The 20,326-nt window shown below is 44.3% G+C and overlaps 1 protein-coding gene across 2 annotated transcripts in view; it reads left to right on the forward strand.

The window, feature by feature from the left end:
• Positions 1-20,326, forward strand: part of plch2a (phospholipase C, eta 2a) — a 216,446-nt gene that overhangs the window by 45,677 nt on the left and 150,443 nt on the right. The window contains exon 1 of one of the 2 annotated variants that reach the window (XM_067413140.1): positions 17,402-17,543. The exons of the other annotated variant lie outside the window; for it this stretch is intronic. Within the exon in view, the coding sequence (XP_067269241.1) occupies positions 17,510-17,543 (34 nt within the window). The 5' untranslated portion in view covers positions 17,402-17,509. Of the gene's footprint in view, positions 1-17,401; positions 17,544-20,326 lie in introns of those variants that run through there. 2 annotated transcript variants of the gene reach the window in all.

Genomic DNA, 20,326 nt, shown 5'->3' on the forward strand with positions numbered 1-20,326 from the left:
CCATATCGCTTTAAAATGCAGCATTCTGTGCAGAATTCAAATGGGTCTGATATGTTTTGTAACGGTGTAACCATTTAAGATATTTTATATTTAGTCCGAGAGCTTTTCTGTTCCTCCAATAAATGTGTATGCACACTTTACTGTCCATGTCCTGAATGGGAATAAAAGCATCATCAAAGTAGTCCATATGTGACATCAGTTAGTTATTTAGAATCTCTTGAAGCATCGGAAATTTAATTTGGTCCAAAAATAACAAAAAATGAAACTTTATTCTGCATTGTCTTCTCTTCCGTTATTTTTGGACCAAAATGTATTTTCGATGATTCAAGAGATTCTAATTAACCAACTGATGTTACATAGGGCGAGTCTTTAACGGTCCCATTCTTTGCGTGTTTTCGAAGCTTTGATTATGTTTACAGTGTGCAATATAACGAGTTAAAAAAACTGTATAAAAAACACAGTATTTTTCACACAATTTACTTATTTGTATACCGCTGTTTCCTCTGTCCTAAAAACGGCCTGATCATTTCCTTATTCTATGAAGTCCCTCCTTCAAAAATACGTAACGAGTTCTGATTAGGCCAGCGCTTCCCGCGCTGTGATTGGACAGCAGCTTAGCACACTTTGCCCGGAAAGGTCCCGCCTCTTACCATAACGCGCTCAATGTTATTGCAAAAATGTCTATATTGCCTTATCAATTTGAGCCGGAATAAGACCCAAAGAATATCGAAGAGGATCGATTACAACCTGCTCAGGAAAGCCTTTTGCAGGATGTTTCAGAATGGTAAGCTGTCTATTCAGTAGTTTAAACTGATCATTACAAACACCAACAATCGATGGTGTCTGAATGAATTACTACACTTTTATATGCTAAGTTTTTCGGATTAGTTTTAATTACCATCTAACGTTAGTTAACAAAGCTAAACAGCGTTGCACTTTGTGTCATGAGTTACATAAACTGTTAAACGGACCGACTTAAATAATAAAATACACTTACCGGTTGTGCACCATAAACAATGCCTTCTCCAGACAATGAGGGAACTGCGTCGCCTTTTAAGAATAATCTTTCTGCGAATCCGTCATTAAACTGATTGAGATTGAGGAAGCAGTCCTCAGCAAAATGTGCTGCACATAGTTTCATTGATCTCTACGTACAGCGTCCGTGGGAAGGCCAATCAAAGGTGATTTGACTCCGGGATGAAAATAACTGCGTTTCAATGGCATGGCGACAAACACACTCTACAAAAACAACGCTTCCTATTCTCGACCTGCGAGAGCAAAAGGACAACGCCCCCGAATTTGCGTGTTCTTGTGGGCGGAGGGTTCGTCAACAAACGTTTTTAGTTGCGTCATTAAACCTGGAAGTGCAGAGGTGTAGTCCAAACCGGCCGTTCGCTGTAGGCTTTGAAAGGGAACTTCGGTTAAATAAAATATCTCGCTTGGCATTGAACTTTGAGCTTTATAATTTTACAGGTATTATTTATGCTCTAACAGCAACATTACACACTAACTAAAGTTTGAAAGATGGAATCGCAAAGGATGGGACCTTTAATGACATAAATTTCATTTTTGGGTGAGCTAATCCTTTAACAACTGGCTGACATAGTCATACTAAAAGCTAAACAAAAAAAATTCAATTTTGATTTCAGTTGCTCTTAAAACCAGACTTTAGTTTGTGTGTCATTGGTAGATCACACACACAAATTTAAACCCTCATCAGCACTTTTTTTGTTTGTTTTTTTGCACTGTTTAGTAAATCTGGCCATTAATCTTAATGATAATTGAATTCATACATGCAACATGAAATTTGCCCTGGATTCTTTCTGTGGCCGACCGGTTTATTATCAGATCCGATGACACAGTGAGTCAATTATGATGGTTCAGTTCTATTGCTGCCTTAGGCATAAAACAGCAAGGCAGCTCCCTAGGTTTTGGAACAGAGCTACTGAATATATTTCAAATCTGTGTCCTGCTTTCTAGGGTCACCGTCACTACATTAGCTTTCACGGTATTGCCCCAAGGTCTCTTTATTCTGCTGTCGCTATGGAAATGAGACTTCTGCAGTTTTACTCTTTCCTGAGCCTCTTGGTCTGGCAGGAAATCTTCCGGGAGTTCTGGGATGAGATGCTCTGAATGTTTATTTGGCTGTCAGTCCTGCATTTCCAATTTTTTGTATCCTGATAAGGATGTCACAAAAAATATCTACAGAGTCAAGATAGAGTAAATAGCATGACTCAAAATATTTGATGGACACTGTTGCAGTGGTTGAAGTGTGGCTCTGATGGAGAAGCAGATTGCTCCTGTGGGTGAAGCAGTATGAACACCAGCAATCTACTACATGGGAAAAACAAGAAAAAGCTTTTTAAGTTCGACAAAGAGCATTTTATATTCAGATTCATTAGAAAACCAGCAATGCTCTGATGCTTTATTGACCCCAGAAATCAATAACATTGATGTGAAGAAACGTCAAGAGCCTTTTTACATTTTTAAAGATCCATATAGCCATTCACGAACACTAATCAGCCACAATTTGAGAGACTTTGATTGATGTTGGAGTGTTTCAAGGATATTCAAATACAAATAAATGTAGGGTCGGATTAGATTTTTTCCACCGAGAATTTATAGGATTGTGGCATGGTCTCTATGTGGCCACGTTTACACCTGGTTCGATCGGATCATAAGTAAATGATGCTAAATACAGTTTTAAACAGGGTCTGAAACATTTTGCGCTTGTCCACTTTCAAGCACTTCCAGTAGTCGATAAATTCAACTGGCTTTCACGTTGTCGAATGCGTTTGAACGGCCACAAAGGCCATCTACTCCATCTAAACATCATGGAGAGATCACTAGGCGGACAGGATTTTAGCTTTATCATCTGAAACCCCAAGTTTTATCTGAAGATGAAAACCATTCCAAGCACAATGTTCTCTCACCATTCCTGATTTCTAATACGCACTTACCTCATTTTGTGTGGTCTTGGAGCTATCAGAGCAGAATCGAAAGCTGCTGCTCTCCGTTTTTCCGTAGTCTTTGGTTGCATTCATATTCAAATTGCATGAGCTCGTTTTGTCCATTGAATTGAAAGATCTGAAAAAGCCCATACATTTACCCAGACCCTTCCCTGGAAGACATCAGGGCAGAAGTGGTTGAAAGTGGACCAAAGAGATGGATTAAAACGAGGCGTAAACTGGGGTCCATTCTTCGCACTTCTCCTTATACCTGATTTGACAGATGCCAGATCTTCTAATCGTGATACCTGATCTCTGGCTAATTCGGTTCTTCAAACGATTTTGTAGATTTGATTAAGATATCTAGATTAAGTTGTCAGAAGCTACGTTCAGACTGTCAGTCCAAATCCGATTTTTGTGCCTATCCGGTTGAAATCCGATCAGATTTAGTAAGTCTGAACGGCCACAAATCACATGTAATGCGATTTTTACAAATGCCTTTTGAACTACATTCATGTGTGTTTTGAAATCCGTTTCAAATCGTATTTCTGAAAATCCGTTTCAGTCTGATATGATTGTGCGTGGTTTATGTGTCTTTCTCGCGCCATGTAAAATGTAAACATCAGTCGTTGTTTTAGGAAACATGTTAAAAGTCACTGCAGAAACAAGGTTATGTTGTTGCAATTGCCGGACAAGCATAATAATAGGCTATATAGACGGTTTCATCGAATGCATTCGCGTTTATCATCAGTCGATCAGGACACGGCGTGTTTACATTTGATCACGTCAAGTGGTCGCCATCGGGATAACTGATCGGATTTATGTTTACCGCTAAATATTTAAATGAAGTATAATAGGTCTTTATCATGGAGTGTAAAACAACTTTCACGTTATCCTCTATTAATGGCAGTTAATACAGCAAAGGATTTTTGTGATGTATTCATATACAATCAATCTCAAATAGGGTACTTTATCTACAAACGTAAGTTCCCCAACAGCAACGTAATGAAATCCTATAAATAAAGAATATGACACACCTGACGAAAAATGTATTGATTAGCAATTCATTTAATTTTGCTTTCAGATTTACATAACGGCATTAAAGGTGCAGTGTACATTTAAGCAGCATCTAGTGGTGAGGTTGCGAATTTCAACTGTCTACCACTCACCCCTCCCTTTCGAAACACATAGAGAATCTACGGTGGCCGACACAGGACAAAGATGTCATCTGAGTCAGTAGTGCGTAGCTAGTATTCTGTTGAGTATTTTGTCCGTTTAGGGCTACTGTAGAAACATGGCGGCGCAAAATGGCGACTTCACTGTAGATTGAAATGGCTCATTCTAAAGTAATAAACACATAACAGACTTTATACACAACTGAAAACATAGTTATGTATATTATAATACATTTTTGTCCATTTATCCTCAGTAATATTACACATTGCACCTTTAATTAAACAATAGACAAAACATTTTTGCTAAGTTATCAGCATCTCCTGCGCTGCATCAAGTCACTCCCATAATAACTGTCACCATTTACATTAATGCACTGCTTAGACTAACTGTACTTCGCGGATGTAAGACACCAATAAAATTATTAGGTAATTATCCCCTCATGAGTAAATCTCTCAATGATTAAAGCTGGCTGTGTTAATATATTATGATTTAACCTAATAACACAAAATGATTCCAATTATGGGACCCACTTTATATTAGGTGGCCTTTACTACTATGTACTAACATTTAAATGAATTATTTGATACAATGCACTTATTGTGTACATACATGTTTTTACATTGTACTTACATTTTTTAAATTAGCAGCATGCAATTGCATCTGTAATTAATTTCAACTACACTCTAACCAACTGCACTGTTGTTGTACACTCTAACTTTACCCATATCCCTCCTCAGTATCAGCAAAAGGGTTTTGCAATACAATATGAACACATTTATCAATCAAAATATATATATATATATATATATATATATATATATATATATATATATATATATATATATATATATATATATATATATATATATATATATATATATATATATATATATATATATATACACACACACACACACATGTTGGTATACAGGGACTCTCCATAGCCGTAATGGTTTTTATACCGCTGTCGGGTTCTTCCAAAAACTTTTCAGGAGGCATTCATAAAGTAAACAAAATTCTTGATTTATTCAAGAGGGAAAAACGTCTCGGGTTATGAATATAACCCATGTTCCCTGAGAGGGAACGAGACACTGCGTCATCGTAGATGACACATCGGGGGAACGCCCTCGGCGTGACGCTGCTGAGTTCATATCAAAAAAGTCCAATCTTGATTGGTGTTGCGTAATGACGTAACGAGTGACGGCATACCCGGAGGTATAAAGGGACGCCGGCACAAGCAAACGCAGCTTACTGCTATGAAGCGGGCCGCTCTGTAGATAGGCGGGGCTACGAGACGCAGTGTCTCGTTCCCTCTCAGGGAACATGGGTTATATTCATAACCCGAGACGTTCCCTTTATCGAGGGAACTCGCACTGCGTCATCGTAGATGACACATCGGGGAACGAGTACCCACTAGTCCTCGCCTATCTTGCACCCCATGACATGAACCGGAGTGCATAATCAGGGGGCGAGCACCCTAGCGCCTGGCGTCACCGGGAGGTGCAGACTATAATACCTCACGAAGGTATGCGGTGTGGCCCACCCAGCCGCCTCGCAAATCTCTTGCAGAGAAGCTCCGGAAAGGAGGGCTACCGAGGAGGCCATGCCCCTGGTAGAATGAGCCCTCACGGCTATAGGTGAAGGCAAGTTGCGCACCTGATAGGCCGTTGCTATTGCCTGGACAATCCAGTTACTAATTGTCTGTTTCGCTGCAGGCAGCCCCTTCCTAGGTGGACCAAAGCACACTAACAACTGGTCTGACTTCCTCCACTGGGCAGACCTCTCCAAATAAATCCTCAATGCCCGCACCGGGCAGAGGAGGTGAAGCCTGCCCTCATCTGCCGTCACATGAGGCGGGGGATGAAAAGCCTGGAGAACCACCGACCGTACCGCATTAGACGGTACCTTGGGGACGTATCCCGGGGTCGGCCGCAAGATAGCTTTCACGTTGCCTGGGGCAAACTCCAAGCAATTGGGTGTTACTGCCAATGCCTGAAGGTCCCCCACCCTCCTCAGAGAGGTGATGGCTAAGAGAAAAGCTACCTTAAGCGTGAGGTTCTTGGCCTCAGCCAACTCCAGCGGTTCGAAGGGGGCCTCAACCAACCCTTCGAGAACCACTGCCAGATCCCACGCAGGGATCCTAGAACGAGCCACAGGTCTCATCCTCCGCGCTCCTCGGAGGAACCGTACAACCAGATGGTGCCTCCCCAGAGGTCCTTCACCTAATGGTGCGTGGAAAGCTCCTTTCGCTGCCACATACACCTTAAGTGTGGACGGGGTAAGCCCGGCGGAAAACCGATCTTGCAGAAACTCCAGTACTGAAGCCACAGCGCAGTTCACTGGGTCTACTTCACGGTCTCTACACCATATGGAGAACACTCTCCACTTCAAGTTGTACAGCTTCCTGGTGGAAGGAGCCCTGGAGCTGAGTATAGTCTCCACGACACCTGCTGACAGCCCTTCCTCTATGAGCTCTGCCCCCTCAGGGGCCAAGCCCACAGGTTCCATAACTCTGGCTGGGGGTGAAATATCGAGCCCCCCGCCTGAGTCAACAGATCCCTCCTCAGAGGAATCTGCCATGGAAGGTCGTCTAGCAGGTCCATAATGTCGGAGAACCATACCCTGGTCGGCCACCGGGGTGCTATCAGAAGCAGGCGAATGCCTTCCCGGCGAACCCGCTCCAGAACTCCCGGGAGCAGAGCAATCGGGGGAAATGCGTACAGACGCAGCCTCGGCCACGCCTGTGACATGGCATCCAGGCCCAACGGAGCCGGATGCCTGAGGGAGAACCAAAGTGGACAGTGGGTCGTCTCTCGAGACGCAAACAAATCCACTTCCACTCGGCCGAACCTCTCGCATATGGCCTCCACCACCTCTGGATGGAGACGCCACTCCCCGGGCCTCAGCCCCTGCCTCGACAGGATGTCTGCTCCCTGGTTCTGGTCCCCCGGGATATAAACTGCCCTGAGAGAAGACAGTTTCCCGTGGGACCACAGGAGGACTTGATGCGCCAGTCTGTACAGAGAGCGCGATCTCAGACCCCCCTGATGATTTAGATACGATACCACGGCAGTGTTGTCGGATCGTATCAGGACATGGTGGCCGCGAAGGTCCTCGAGAAAACTCCTCAGAGCTTTCCAGACAGCCAGCATCTCTAGGCAGTTGATGTGCCATGAAGCATGCTGGGCTGTCCAAGGACCTCTCGCCCCTCGGCCTTCCATGACCGCGCCCCAACCAGTAAGGGATGCATCTGTTGAAACGGTTTTCCGGCAACACGATGCTCCCAATACTAGCCCCAGGGACAGAAACCAAGGTTTCTTCCATATAACCAGGGAACGAATGCATTTGCGCGTTACCCTGATCATACGAAAGGGATTCCCCTTCGGAGAAAACCCCTTGGTTCTCAGCCACCACTGTAGCGGTCTCATGTGGAGCAGGCCGAGTGGAATCACACTGGACGCTGCTGCCATGAGACCCACCAGTCTCTGGAACTGTTTGACAGTGATGCTGTGGCCCAACCTTATACTTGAGACCTCCGCCCGTATGGTCTCGATACGTGCGGGTGACATGTGTGCCCGCATCGTTACCGAGTCCCACACTATTCCCAGGAACGTAATTCTCTGGGAGGGCGTCAACGTGCTCTTTTTCGCGTTGAGTCTCAACCCCAAACACCTCATGTGTGCTAGAACAGCATCTCGATGCTGAACTGCCATATCGTATGACCTGGCCATGATCAACCAGTCGTCGATATAATTCAGTACCCGGATGCCCTGGAGTCTTAGCGGAGCCAGGGCTGCATCCATGCACTTCGTGAAGGTGCGAGGTGACAAGGCTAGGCCAAAGGGAAGGACCCGATATTGGAACGCTTCGCCCCCGAAAGCGAACCTCAGGAACTTCCTGTGACTGGGAAGGATGGAAATATGGAAGTAAGCGTCCTTTAGATCTATCGTGACGAACCAGTCCTCGAACTGGATCTGACTCACGATAACAGGAATGGTTAGCATCCTGAACCTGTATCTCCTCAGAGACCGATTCAGAAGCCTGAGATCTAATATTGGACGCAACCCCCCATCCTTCTTGGGGACTATGAAGTACCGGCTGTAGAACCCGACCTCCCTTTCTGGCGGGGGGACCCTTTCTATCGCCCCTTTTTCCAGCAGAGAGCGTACTTCCTGCCCCATTACCCCCACCTGCTCGGGACCGACCACTGTCCAGACTATCCCCCCAAATTTCGGGGGGGGAACTCTGAACTGCAGTCTGTATCCCCGTTCTACAGTGCGCAGGGCCCACACAGAGATATTCGGAAGGCATGACCATGCGCCGAGATACTCTGATAAGGGGACCAACCTCTCGAGGCTGGTCTGGGGTATCAACCGAACCTCTGCCTCGACCCCCTGAAGCGGATAACCGGCAGGGACTAATCGAGGCAGATTTTCGGTGTGTGAACGCAGTCGCTGCTCTGCCGCAGATTTTATATGTGCTGGCCAGAGCCGCGCGCGAACATGGGGAAACGACGTGGTCCGGAGCCCTTTTGACTGCGAGAGCACAACATCGATTTCCCGAGAGCCTCGGGGGGAGAACGACCTCGGTCGCTCCGCCCCGTGGGGGACAGCTCTCAGCGGTCCTGCCGCAGCTAGGACCGCTTGGAAGCCTTCTTGGCCTGAATAACCTCCCTCAGGTCGGTCTTCGGCTTTGAAGACTTCCCGCGAGAGCGTCGCTTCTTCTGCCAAGCTCCCTCAGGAGGGGCACGAGAAGCGACGCTCTGCTTCTGCACCTCACGGTGCGAGGAGCCCTCTGCTGGCCGAGACTGCCCGCTCGAGGCAGCCTTGCTGGAGGAGCCCCAGCGGCGAGGGATGAACTGGCTGAGAGCGGCCGCCTGCTTTTTCACCTCCTGAAACCTCTCGACGACGGTGCTCACAGCGCCGCCGAAAAGGCCAGAAGGCGAAACCGGGGAATCAAGGAGAAAGTGTCTGTCTCTCTCCCTGATCCCCGACAGGTTCAGCCAGAGATGCCTCTCCGCGCACACCAAACCCGCCATGGAGCGGCCGATATCACGGGCCGCTTGTTTGGTGACACGAAGAGACAAATCCGCTGCCTTCCTCAGCTCAGTCACATCCTCCGGAGAGGGACCCTCGCCCTCATCGAGCTCCTTCAGCAAGTCCGCTTGGTAGGCCTGCAGAACCGCAAGAGTGTGCAGGCACCCACCAGCGCGACCAGCCGCACTATATGCCCTCGCCACCAGCTTCGAAGTCTCTCGGCATGGTTTCGAGGGCAATGCCGGGGTCTTCAATGAAGCTGCTGTCTCGGGAGAGAGGTGGCCCGCGAGCGCCTCTTCTACCCTCGGCAGCGCAACATATCCCTTCTCAGACGCTCCCAGCACGTTAGCGAAGTCAAGTGCAGGGGGCGTAGTCAAACGTGCTGAGAAGGGTTTCTCCCACGCCCTACACAGCTCACTGTGCAGGTCGGGGAAAAACGGCAGACCCCGGCGTGGAGGCTGGGCTCGACGCTTGAAGAAGCGCTCGTCCAGCTTGCTTGGCGGCTGGACGTGCACTTCCTCTTGTGGCCAATCTAAGCTCAGCTTGGCCACAGCGCGAGTCAAGACCTCCACGAGCTCCTCCATAGCCTGCGAGTGGGGTGGCGACTGCCCCACTGCGCCTGCTTCGGTGCTCATTGTCAACGATCCCTCGGAATCGGACAGCATGAGCACCTGATCCTCCGCCTCGCGGGAAGAAGCCGCAGCGCGGGCTTCCACACGTGGCGGAAGATCCTCTGAATCGTCAGAGGAAGAGAGAGATGCCTCAACATTCCCTAATCCCGCTGACAGATCCAGCTGCGAGCCCCACGACCTGCGGCGCCGCTCTGCCTCGGCAACAGCGGGCCCAGAACCGCGAGGCTCGCGAGGCTGACCGGCCTCGTCAAAGACCGCCAGCCGCGAGCGCAGTACTCTCAGCGGCAGCTTATCACATTCGCCGCAAGCCGCTCCCTCGAGAGCGGCCCGGGCGTGCTGCATGCCGAGACACTGCACACAGAGCTGGTGTGTGTCCGTGCCCGAAATAAAGCGCGGACAGGGAGGCACACACCGTCTAAACTGCTCGCTCGCCATATCTAATGATATAATAAGCCCTACGGGACAAACAACACCAAATAGACAGACAGAACACAGAGCGCGACCGCTGAAAGCAGGAAGCTGCGTTTGCTTGTGCCGGCGTCCCTTTATACCTCCGGGTATGCCGTCACTCGTTACGTCATTACGCAACACCAATCAAGATTGGACTTTTTTGATATGAACTCAGCAGCGTCACGCAGAGGGCGTTCCCCCGATGTGTCATCTACGATGACGCAGTGCGAGTTCCCTCGATAAAGGGAACAAATAACTTATACAAGGGTCACATCAAATCAATACGAAATCAAATCAATAACGAAATGCAAGGGGAAAACAAAATGAGCTCTGGGTCTCTGATGTTATATGACCGGGATCCCTCACCAGAACTGCCTCACCATCGAAACCAAACTCATTTTTAAGAAATTAGACCAAACCATTGCATTACCCAAGGGTCTCACAAATATCTCATTTCATGGTTTCACGTTTTTGAAAAATATTCACATAAACAAACTCCAGAAACATATGAAAACTCACATGCACCATAAAGCAATAATAGAAATAAATATACACAAAATATTATACACAAAAATATATCCATTCAAATTAACAAAAACACCCCTCAACAAATGATCCAAACACATATTAAACCAAACCCTACATTTCCCATAATTCCCCAAAATAATAATAAAAGGTTTCCGAAAACGGCACATCCGTTTAGTCCGATCTCCGCTCCATGCTGCAGTCATGGGCTTCGGCGAAAACCTCGGGTAAGGAAACAACTCAAACAAAATAAAATTGTTACACTCATAACTTTGTCTAGTGGAATTTATTCATTCTCTAGCGTGCACTCTAGTCATGAACGGGCGCGATCTCCTTTTTTAGATCTCAAATGCGCACACCCCTAGTACAACCGTTTGGTTAGGATTTTAACAAATACATAAAAATAAATAAAACACAAACAATCTTACAAAACCAACACAATGAGAATGTAATACCAAATATACACCAAAACAAATAAATAAATAAATACAATATATGAATATAAAGAGGGGAAAAAAATAAGTCAAACAATAACATTTCAAAATAAATATTCAAAATAAATATATAGCATATATGTGTGGCCTTAGCCTTCACATTTCCCCCCACCTAAGCATTCTCGCACGGAGAGCGAGAAAGAAAATCGGCGGCTATATTTTCGACCCCCGGACGATGCTTCACTGTAAAACGGAAAGGTTGCATAGAGAGAAACCATCGCGTCAATCGAGAATTTGCATCCTTCATTCGACTCAACCATTTCAAAGCCTTGTGATCCGTTTCAATAACGAAATCTCGGCCGAGCAAATAATATTTCAATGAGTCAAGAGCCCATTTCAAAGCTAGACATTCTTTCTCCACCACGGAGTATCTAGTCTCTCTAGGAAATAACTTTCGACTCAAATACACCACCGGATGCCTCCCTTCAATTTCTTCCTGCATCAGGACCGCTCCTAACCCTACATCCGACGCATCCGTTTGCAGGACGAACGATTTCTCAAAATCAGGACTACGCAATATGGGTTCCTTGCTCAGCACGCGCTTTAATTCCCTGAACGCTTCTTCAGCGGCTACCGTCCACTGCACTTTATTAGGCTGTGTTTTTTTAATCAAGTCAGTTAACGGTGCCGCGATGGTTGAAAAATGGGGGATAAATTTCCGGTACCAACCGACTAAACCCAGAAAGGATCGAATTTGTTTTTTTGTAGCTGGAGGAGGACATGATCGAATGGCCCTTATTTTCTGCACTTGTGGCTTAATTATCCCATTTCCTAATACGTACCCTAGGTACTCAGTCTCGGTTTTCACTAATGAACATTTAGCAGGATTAATGGTTAAACCGGCATTTTTAATTTGTTGAAAAACTATACGCAGATGTTCGAGATGACTCTCCCAAGAGGTACTAAAAATGACTACATCGTCCAAGTAAGCCGCTGCAAATTCTCCTAACTTATCCAAAACCGAATCCATCAATCTTTGAAAAGTTGGAGGTGCTCCGTGTAACCCAAACGGTAAAACTCGAAAATGCATTAGCCCCCTCGGTGTACGGAACGCGGTCAACTCTCGCGACTCTGCGTCCAAAGGCACCTGCCAGTACCCTTTACTCAAATCGATGGTACTGATAAATTTGGCCTTGCCGAGTTTTTCAGTTAACTCCTCAATACGAGGCATAGGATATGAATCGAATTTTGAGACGGAATTCAAATAACGGAAATCGATACAGAACCTAAGGGTATTATCTTTTTTTGGCACCAGTACCACCGGATTACACCATTCACTTTTCGACGGTTCTATTATACCCATTTGCTGCATCAATGTTACCTCATTTTCAAAAGATGCCAGCAACCTTTCAGGGATGCGGTAACTCATTCGTTTCGGACGAGCATTTTCATTAAGCACTATTCTATGCTTTATAAGCGGAGTGTAGCCTGGCTGACTTTTGAACAACTCAGGTTCACACAAATGTTGAATTTGAGCTCGATGCTCTACGGAAAGATGGCTGAGATCAACCGACGGCGAATGTTGGCTACCAGGCAAGTACTGTTCTTCAGTCTCCTCCTCATCCTCCACTAGTCTAATCAAATTTACGACCGCGCTCTCATCCTGTGGGTACCAGTTTTTCAACAAATTAATATGCAGTACTCGATGTGCTCGTGACTGTCCTGGGGTCGCGATCTCATACGTAGTTGTTCCTATTTTCCTAGTCACTTGAAACGGTCCCTGCCATTTGCCCAACAATTTATTTTCGGAGGTAGGAAGCATTACGAGAACTTTTTGACCTGGCTCAAAAGACCGCGCCTTTGTCTTTCGATCATACCACGTTTTTTGTCTTTTCTGGGCTTCCTTCAAATGGGCAGAAGCAAATTCGGTCATCTGTTGCAATTTTTGTCTCATGGCTAACACATAGTCAATAACGTTAGTTTTAGTTGACGTCACCGAATTCCCCTCCCAAAGTTCTCTGACAAGGGACAAAGGTCCCTGCACTTCGTGCCCATACATCAACTGGAAAGGTGAAAACCCAGTTGATGCCTGTGGAACCTCCCTATACGCAAACATAAGATATGGTAGCCACTGATCCCAGTCAGTCCCCACCTCATTCACGAATTTACGCAGCATTAGCACTAGCGTTTGATTAAATCTCTCAACGAGCCCATCCGTCTCAGGATGGTAGGGAGTTGTTTTTAACCCTTTTATTCCCAACAACTGATACACCTGCTGCAGAAATTGAGACGTAAAATTCGAACCTCTATCGGTCAATATTTCCTTCGGAATACCTACTCGTGAGAAAAACTGTACCAAACAGGACGCGACCGCCTTAGCTTTGATGTTTTTTAACGGAAACACCTCGGGAAACCGCGTCGCATAATCACAAATGACTAGCATATACTTATACCCGGTCTTACTACGTTCCAGCGGACCTACGATGTCCATTCCCAGCCGCTGAAAGGGAACATCAATGACTGGTAAGGGAATTAAGGGTACTTTATGTGGCCTGCGAGTTCCACTGACACTCAGGGCAAGCTTTACAAAATTCAGCAATATCTTTAGACATACCAAGCCAGTAAAAATGCTTACCAATCCTCGACTGCGTCTTTCGCCTCCCCAAATGTCCCGCCCACGGAATGGAATGCCCCAACGTCATCACGGTGCTCCGTATACTCACAGGTAACACCACTTGTAATTTATCCCCTGTTTTCCGATACAGCAGGTCATTAATCACACAGAAATATTTTCCCTGACAGACTACTTCATTCTGCCCTTTCTGTATTGCCTCTTCCACCTGTGACCGCAATTCTGCAATTTCACGGTCCTCTTTCTGGACCTGCCTCACGTCGTCAGGTATTGGAAGCTGATCAGCATTTAACAGTTTATCAGGGTTTTTTATTTCCCTAGACTGCACTACCGCGCTCTTAATTTTATCCTGCCTTCTTTCCCTTCTGGACTTCCTTATCTTAAACTGACTCACAGCTAATTCCGAATCAAAAAAAGGTAAAGACGACAGGGTATTTTCCTCATCACATTCACGCTGTTTGCTTTGAGAACGCGTCAGTACTATATTACACGAATCTCGCACAGGTAACAAATCCATCAGAGCAGGGAAATCATGACCCAGAATTACTGGATATGGTAAATTCTGTGCAAGCCCTACCCTCATCAAATAGGTTTGCCCCTCTATTCCCATATACACATCAGCAACAGAATACTGCCGCTCCTCCCCGTGAACACATCTCACTATGACTGGCGCATTGCAACTAACCCATAATGGTACTAGTTCAGATTCAACTAACGTTTGCGTACAGCCTGTATCTATCAAGGCAGTCACTTTCTTTCCATTCACCTCCACATTTCTGGTTACCTGTTTTAGGACGACAGAGTTAACAGATTCAGGTATGCTTTCTCTAGGCACATAACACATATTAGTCAGTGTTCTTGTCCACTGTGGGCACATTGGCTTTTTGTGACCCAACTGACCACATTTGTAACACTTAATAGTCTCTAAAACAGAGGCACCAGAGTTCTCAATTCGATTTACACTTGCCTCAGTTGAAGACTTACTACTTTGAGACGTTGAGCTCGGTCGTCGGAAAGATCGGTCCCGCGCTGTCTTCCAGCGCGCAAAACTCCAAGGCTCAGCTCTACGTCGCGCTGCCACGAAGACGTCCGCCAGATGTGCCGCTTCCTCAGCCGTAGACGGGCCGTGTTCTTTGATCCACGTCTGCAGATCTGGGCTAAGCATCCGGAGAAACTGCTCAAGGACAATAATCTCTCCAATCTCCTGCTTCGTCCTCTCTGCCGGTCTCACCCATTTCTGATACAGATCTTTTAGTCGAACATACAGTTCTTTAGGGGCCTCTTCTTCCAGCACTCCCATCTCACGAAATCTCTGCCGGTATGTTTCGTGGTTAATGGAATATTTCTTTAAAATAGCCTCCTTCACCAGCGCGTATTCACCTGCGTCCGCAACATCCATGGCCACGTACGCACTGCGCGCTTTGCCCGTTAACAACGGGACAAGTTTAATGGCCCAGTCTCCCCTCGGCCACCTGCACACCCCCGCAATTCGTTCAAATGTGGTTAAGTAATGCTCGATATCATCCGAGTCACTCAACTGTTGCATCTTCGGTTCGTTCAGCGCATATGCAGGGCTCATAATACGGGAGCTACTGGAAGCTGGCAGCTCATCTGACTCGGCGGCTCCCCGGCCTTGCGCGTCCTCCAACGCAACTCGACGGTTAACTTCACCTTGCAGTTGATGGAACTGATGCTGAAGCGACTTCCATCGCGTCTCTTGTCGAGCCGTCTCTTGCGTCCGACGGGCATCTCTTTCTTGCTGATCACTCATAAACCGTTGAAACATACGCTTAAGCTCCCGCACATCTCCCTCAGCCTCCTCTTCGGCCCCTTGCTCCATCGCACCTGTCGCATCCTCCATCAAGACTCCTCCCTCATCTGGTAGGACCTCAATATCAGCCGGAGGGACAACAGCACGCACTGCTCTCTTAGGCGCCATTTCTTCTACACTTGACTTGCTATGAACAGCCTCTTCATGGACCGAAAACCACCACTGCCACCATTTTGTCGGGTTCTTCCAAAAACTTTTCAGGAGGCATTCATAAAGTAAACAAAATTCTTGATTTATTCAAGAGGGAAAAACAAATAACTTATACAAGGGTCACATCAAATTAAATCAATAACGAAATGCAAGGGGAAAACAAAATGAGCTCTGGGTCTCTGATGTTATATGACCGGGATCCCTCACCAGAACTGCCTCACCATCGAAACCAAACTCATTTTTAAGAAATTAGACCAAACCATTGCATTACCCAAGGGTCTCACAAATATCTCATTTCATGGTTTCACGTTTTTGAAAAATATTCACATAAACAAACTCCAGAAACATATGAAAACTCACATGCACCATAAAGCAATAATAGAAATAAATATACACAAAATATTATACACAAAAATATATCCATTCAAATTAACAAAAACACCCCTCAACAAATGATCCAAACACATATTAAACAAAACCCTACATTTCCCATAATTCCCCAAAATAATAATAAAAGGTTTCCGAAAACGGCACATCCGTTTAGTCCGATCTCCGCTCCATGCTGCAGTCATGGGCTTCGGCGAAAACCTCGGGTAAGGAAACAACTCAAACAAAATAAAATTGTTACACTCATAACTTTGTCTAGTGGAATTTATTCATTCTCTAGCGTGCACTCTAGTCATGAACGGGCGCGATCTCCTTTTTTAGATCTCAAATGCGCACACCCCTAGTACAACCGTTTGGTTAGGATTTTAACAAATACATAAAAATAAATAAAACACAAACAATCTTACAAAACCAACACAATGAGAATGTAATACCAAATATACACCAAAACAAATAAATAAATAAATACAATATATGAATATAAAGAGGGGAAAAAAATAAGTCAAACAATAACATTTCAAAATAAATATTCAAAATAAATATATAGCATATATGTGTGGCCTTAGCCTTCACAACCGCACAAACCGTATTTTCTATCCCCTTACACTGCCCCTGCCTCTAAACCTACCCATCACTGGAAACATTCTGCATTTTTACTTTCTCAAAAAAACAAAAATTTGGTATGTTTTTAAGGCCATTTGAATTATGAGGACATTTAATATGTCCTCATAAACCACATTTATAGTGTAATACCAGTGTAATACCCATGTAGTTATACAAATTTCTGTCCTCATAAACCACATAAACAGGCTCTCACACACACACACACACACACACACACACACACACACACACACACACACACACACACACACACACACACACACACACACACACACACACACACACACACACACACACACACACACACACACACACACACACACACACACAATGTTTCCTCTAGTCTCATAACTCTCACTTTCCTTCACGCTCTCTCTGGATGTCAACCTCTTCTCTTGATCTCAGCACCCTGGCATTGATTTTTTTTTCTACGTATCTGCTTTTGCTTTATTGTTTAATGCCATACTATTTCACCCCCCTCTCCCTTCCTTTCTCTGCTTATCTCTCCTGCTCTCTCTCTCTCTCTTCCTCGCTCGCTCTATCTTGTAACATCATAACCCCCTTCCTCCTTGTTGCCACACCGTCACTACTGGTGTGAACATTACAGCACAGAGAAAGGGGAAGGTCTCGCTCTCTCATTCATTCACTCACTCTCACACATGTGCACTGAACTCACAGAAGAGCATGGCGAATATTGGAGCGCTGCCTCAGAAGCACAGTACGTACCTTTTGAACAATGTCTCGTTTTATCTCATCTTCTAATTGCTCTTTCTGTGTCCGTCGGATCATATTCTCCCGGTGTCTGTACTTTTTAATTAATGCATTCCTGATTTTGCCTTTGAATCCCTTGCGAAACTGTTGCTTCTGGCATTTCTCTGCATGCTTGACATCATTGTGAGACAAATCACAAGTCTGTAAATGACTATATGAGACTTATGACCTGCGGTGAAGTTTTAGAGTCTGTGTGCTATAAATGAGTTCTCTCAGCGCATGAGCTCTTCTGCTGAACATCTTCATATCGCATATCAGTGATATGTTGTATTAGTGAAAAATGGGAGCGAACCTCTGGACTGTTTACTATTGAATTAGACAGATGTGCAATATTTGTGATGATATATGATTGTTCTAGTTTTGAAGTAAAGGATACAATGCATCGAATGGTTAATCAGACCATGCATTATTATTATTATCAATTTATGAGGAATAAAGACATGCATTTGGTATCTTAAGGATTGATTTCTACCTTTCCTGACCCTAAAAAATGAGCGTGTTAATTTAGTGTTTGACATAGGTGCTATTATGCAATTTCTTAGGATACATACCTTTTTTTTTTTTTTTTTTTTTTTTTGCAGTGCGGAAGGTTGAGGGATGTTTTCTTATTATTCCTAATAGCTGAATAGGATATGGCAGGAATGTTAATTGAATGAAGTCGGCCTTGACGTTTGGAATAATGGCTGCTGTGGCATTAAGAGAATCAAAGATTGAACGTGGAACACTTTATCTTTGAGCTCAGTATCAAAAAACGCTTTTGGATCGAAATGCTGTCAGATCTTTCAGACGCCTGCACGGATAACAGAGAGTCTTGATTATACCGTGGGCATGTTTTCTGCTTCACACAAAGGCACAGATACTCTTGTTATAAAGTGTTTTATATGTAATTACAATGCAACGATGATGGTTTGTAATATCCACTAACAAGTCCCAATGGCCACAGATTTAGTCTTTATGAGGAACAGGGTCTGCACGTCTGTTCTCTAGAACTACACAACATTTTTAGTGTTTCAGCTCTGTGCATTTTTTCAGTTATAATCACTTTGTGCAAATTGTATGATAGAATTGACTGAAATAGAGCAAGAGAAATGTGTTACGTCAATGAGCTCAGCCTGATATGAACATATGAACCCATCTACTTTGAATGAAATAATTCAGCCAAAAAATTAATATACTTACCATCATGTCGGTGCAAAACAAGGGTGGACAATATCATGTTATATCTATTTATTTGCATAGTTGAAATGTTTAGTTGTTAGTTGCAGTTGTAGGTACAGTTGTACTTTATCTTATATGATTACTTTTTTATGGATTTAAACGAAATTCGATTAGAAATGAATCTGGCATCTGTGTAAAAACAGCTGCTTCGTTATATAATGCTTGGTTAAAAACAAAACATTGAAGGGTGTAATTCGTTACAAATATGCTTGGATGAGCCACGTTCAAACACCTGTGACCAGACATAAAAAACTGAAATCATAATCAGTGAAGCTGACTACTTTTAAAGCGCCCATCTGACACAATTTACATAGCTGGCTATCATAAAGCAGATGCATTGTGTCACAGATATACTGCAAAACACACAGTATCTTTACCAGTTGACATTTCTACCATCACACACTATATATCATCATACCATTAAGTCTTTCCTCCTTTTTTATTATTCACTGAAAATCTTCCTCTCTCTCATTCTCATTTGTGCACATAGAACCTTGGAGCATCAAGATGCAATTATGATTCGGTTTAGAGCTGTAAAAAACTATTCTTTGACTTGAGAATACATGAAATATCGCACATGACCGCTTTTGTAGTTCTTGTTATCAAAAATTCCTTTTGTGAAAGTCATTCATATTTGAAACGACATGATGGTGAATAAATGATATAAATGTCTACTGTATACTTTATTACACATCTTTCACTTTTTGTTAAGTGGTGTAATTTTGTTCCAGCAGCTGCAGAGACCCGTGAGCCAGAGAATATGCTAATACTGTTTCCGATGAAAACTTTTCCAGTGAAGCCAAATAATCCTACATACATCTATCTTAATACAAATAGCTTGGGTGTTGACAGTAAGCTTTTGATGCTGTAGTGCTTTATTGTTTTTGCGCTGCCAAACATTTGCATTATTAATAATTCACAGCAGCACGCTGTTTTCTGCAGTCCACTGTTAACATAATTGCTCCAAGTCTAGTGCAGAAAGGATATAGTACATATTACAATCATCATGGGTAAACGACAAGCTGTAAATACTAAAATATGCATTTCGAAGTAGTCTGATTATGTGTAAAACAACACAATTACATGTTTAGATCACTTGCAGGCTTCCCTCTAGATTGCAGCATTGTGGATGTGCTGTAAGACAAGTACTGTGTGCTCTATTGTTTCAGCACCCGGTCTGCGGACAGCTCCTAATGGCCAACTGCTCACAGGATGAGGCTTCATCTGAGCACTTTTTAGGATGATCTTTGTGAATCATTGCCTAAACCTTATGCCATGGTGAATAGTGCAGATAACTCCTTTATGCCATGGCTTGCTAAGAAGAGTTGTGCTATTTGTTTTCAAAGAGATCAGACTATGACCTTTTTACCATTAAATAGCCGGAAGAATTAAAAGGATATCTAGACAACTATATCTAGATATTAAAATATCATAGCGATTTGTGATCTTTTGACTTGGAGCAGTAAGCGGCAAGCCCAAAATGAATACTTTTATTCAGCAGAGGTGCATTCA

Source organism: Pseudorasbora parva, chromosome 13 (genome assembly GCF_024679245.1).
Source record: "Pseudorasbora parva isolate DD20220531a chromosome 13, ASM2467924v1, whole genome shotgun sequence".
Lineage (NCBI taxonomy): Eukaryota > Metazoa > Chordata > Actinopteri > Cypriniformes > Gobionidae > Pseudorasbora > Pseudorasbora parva.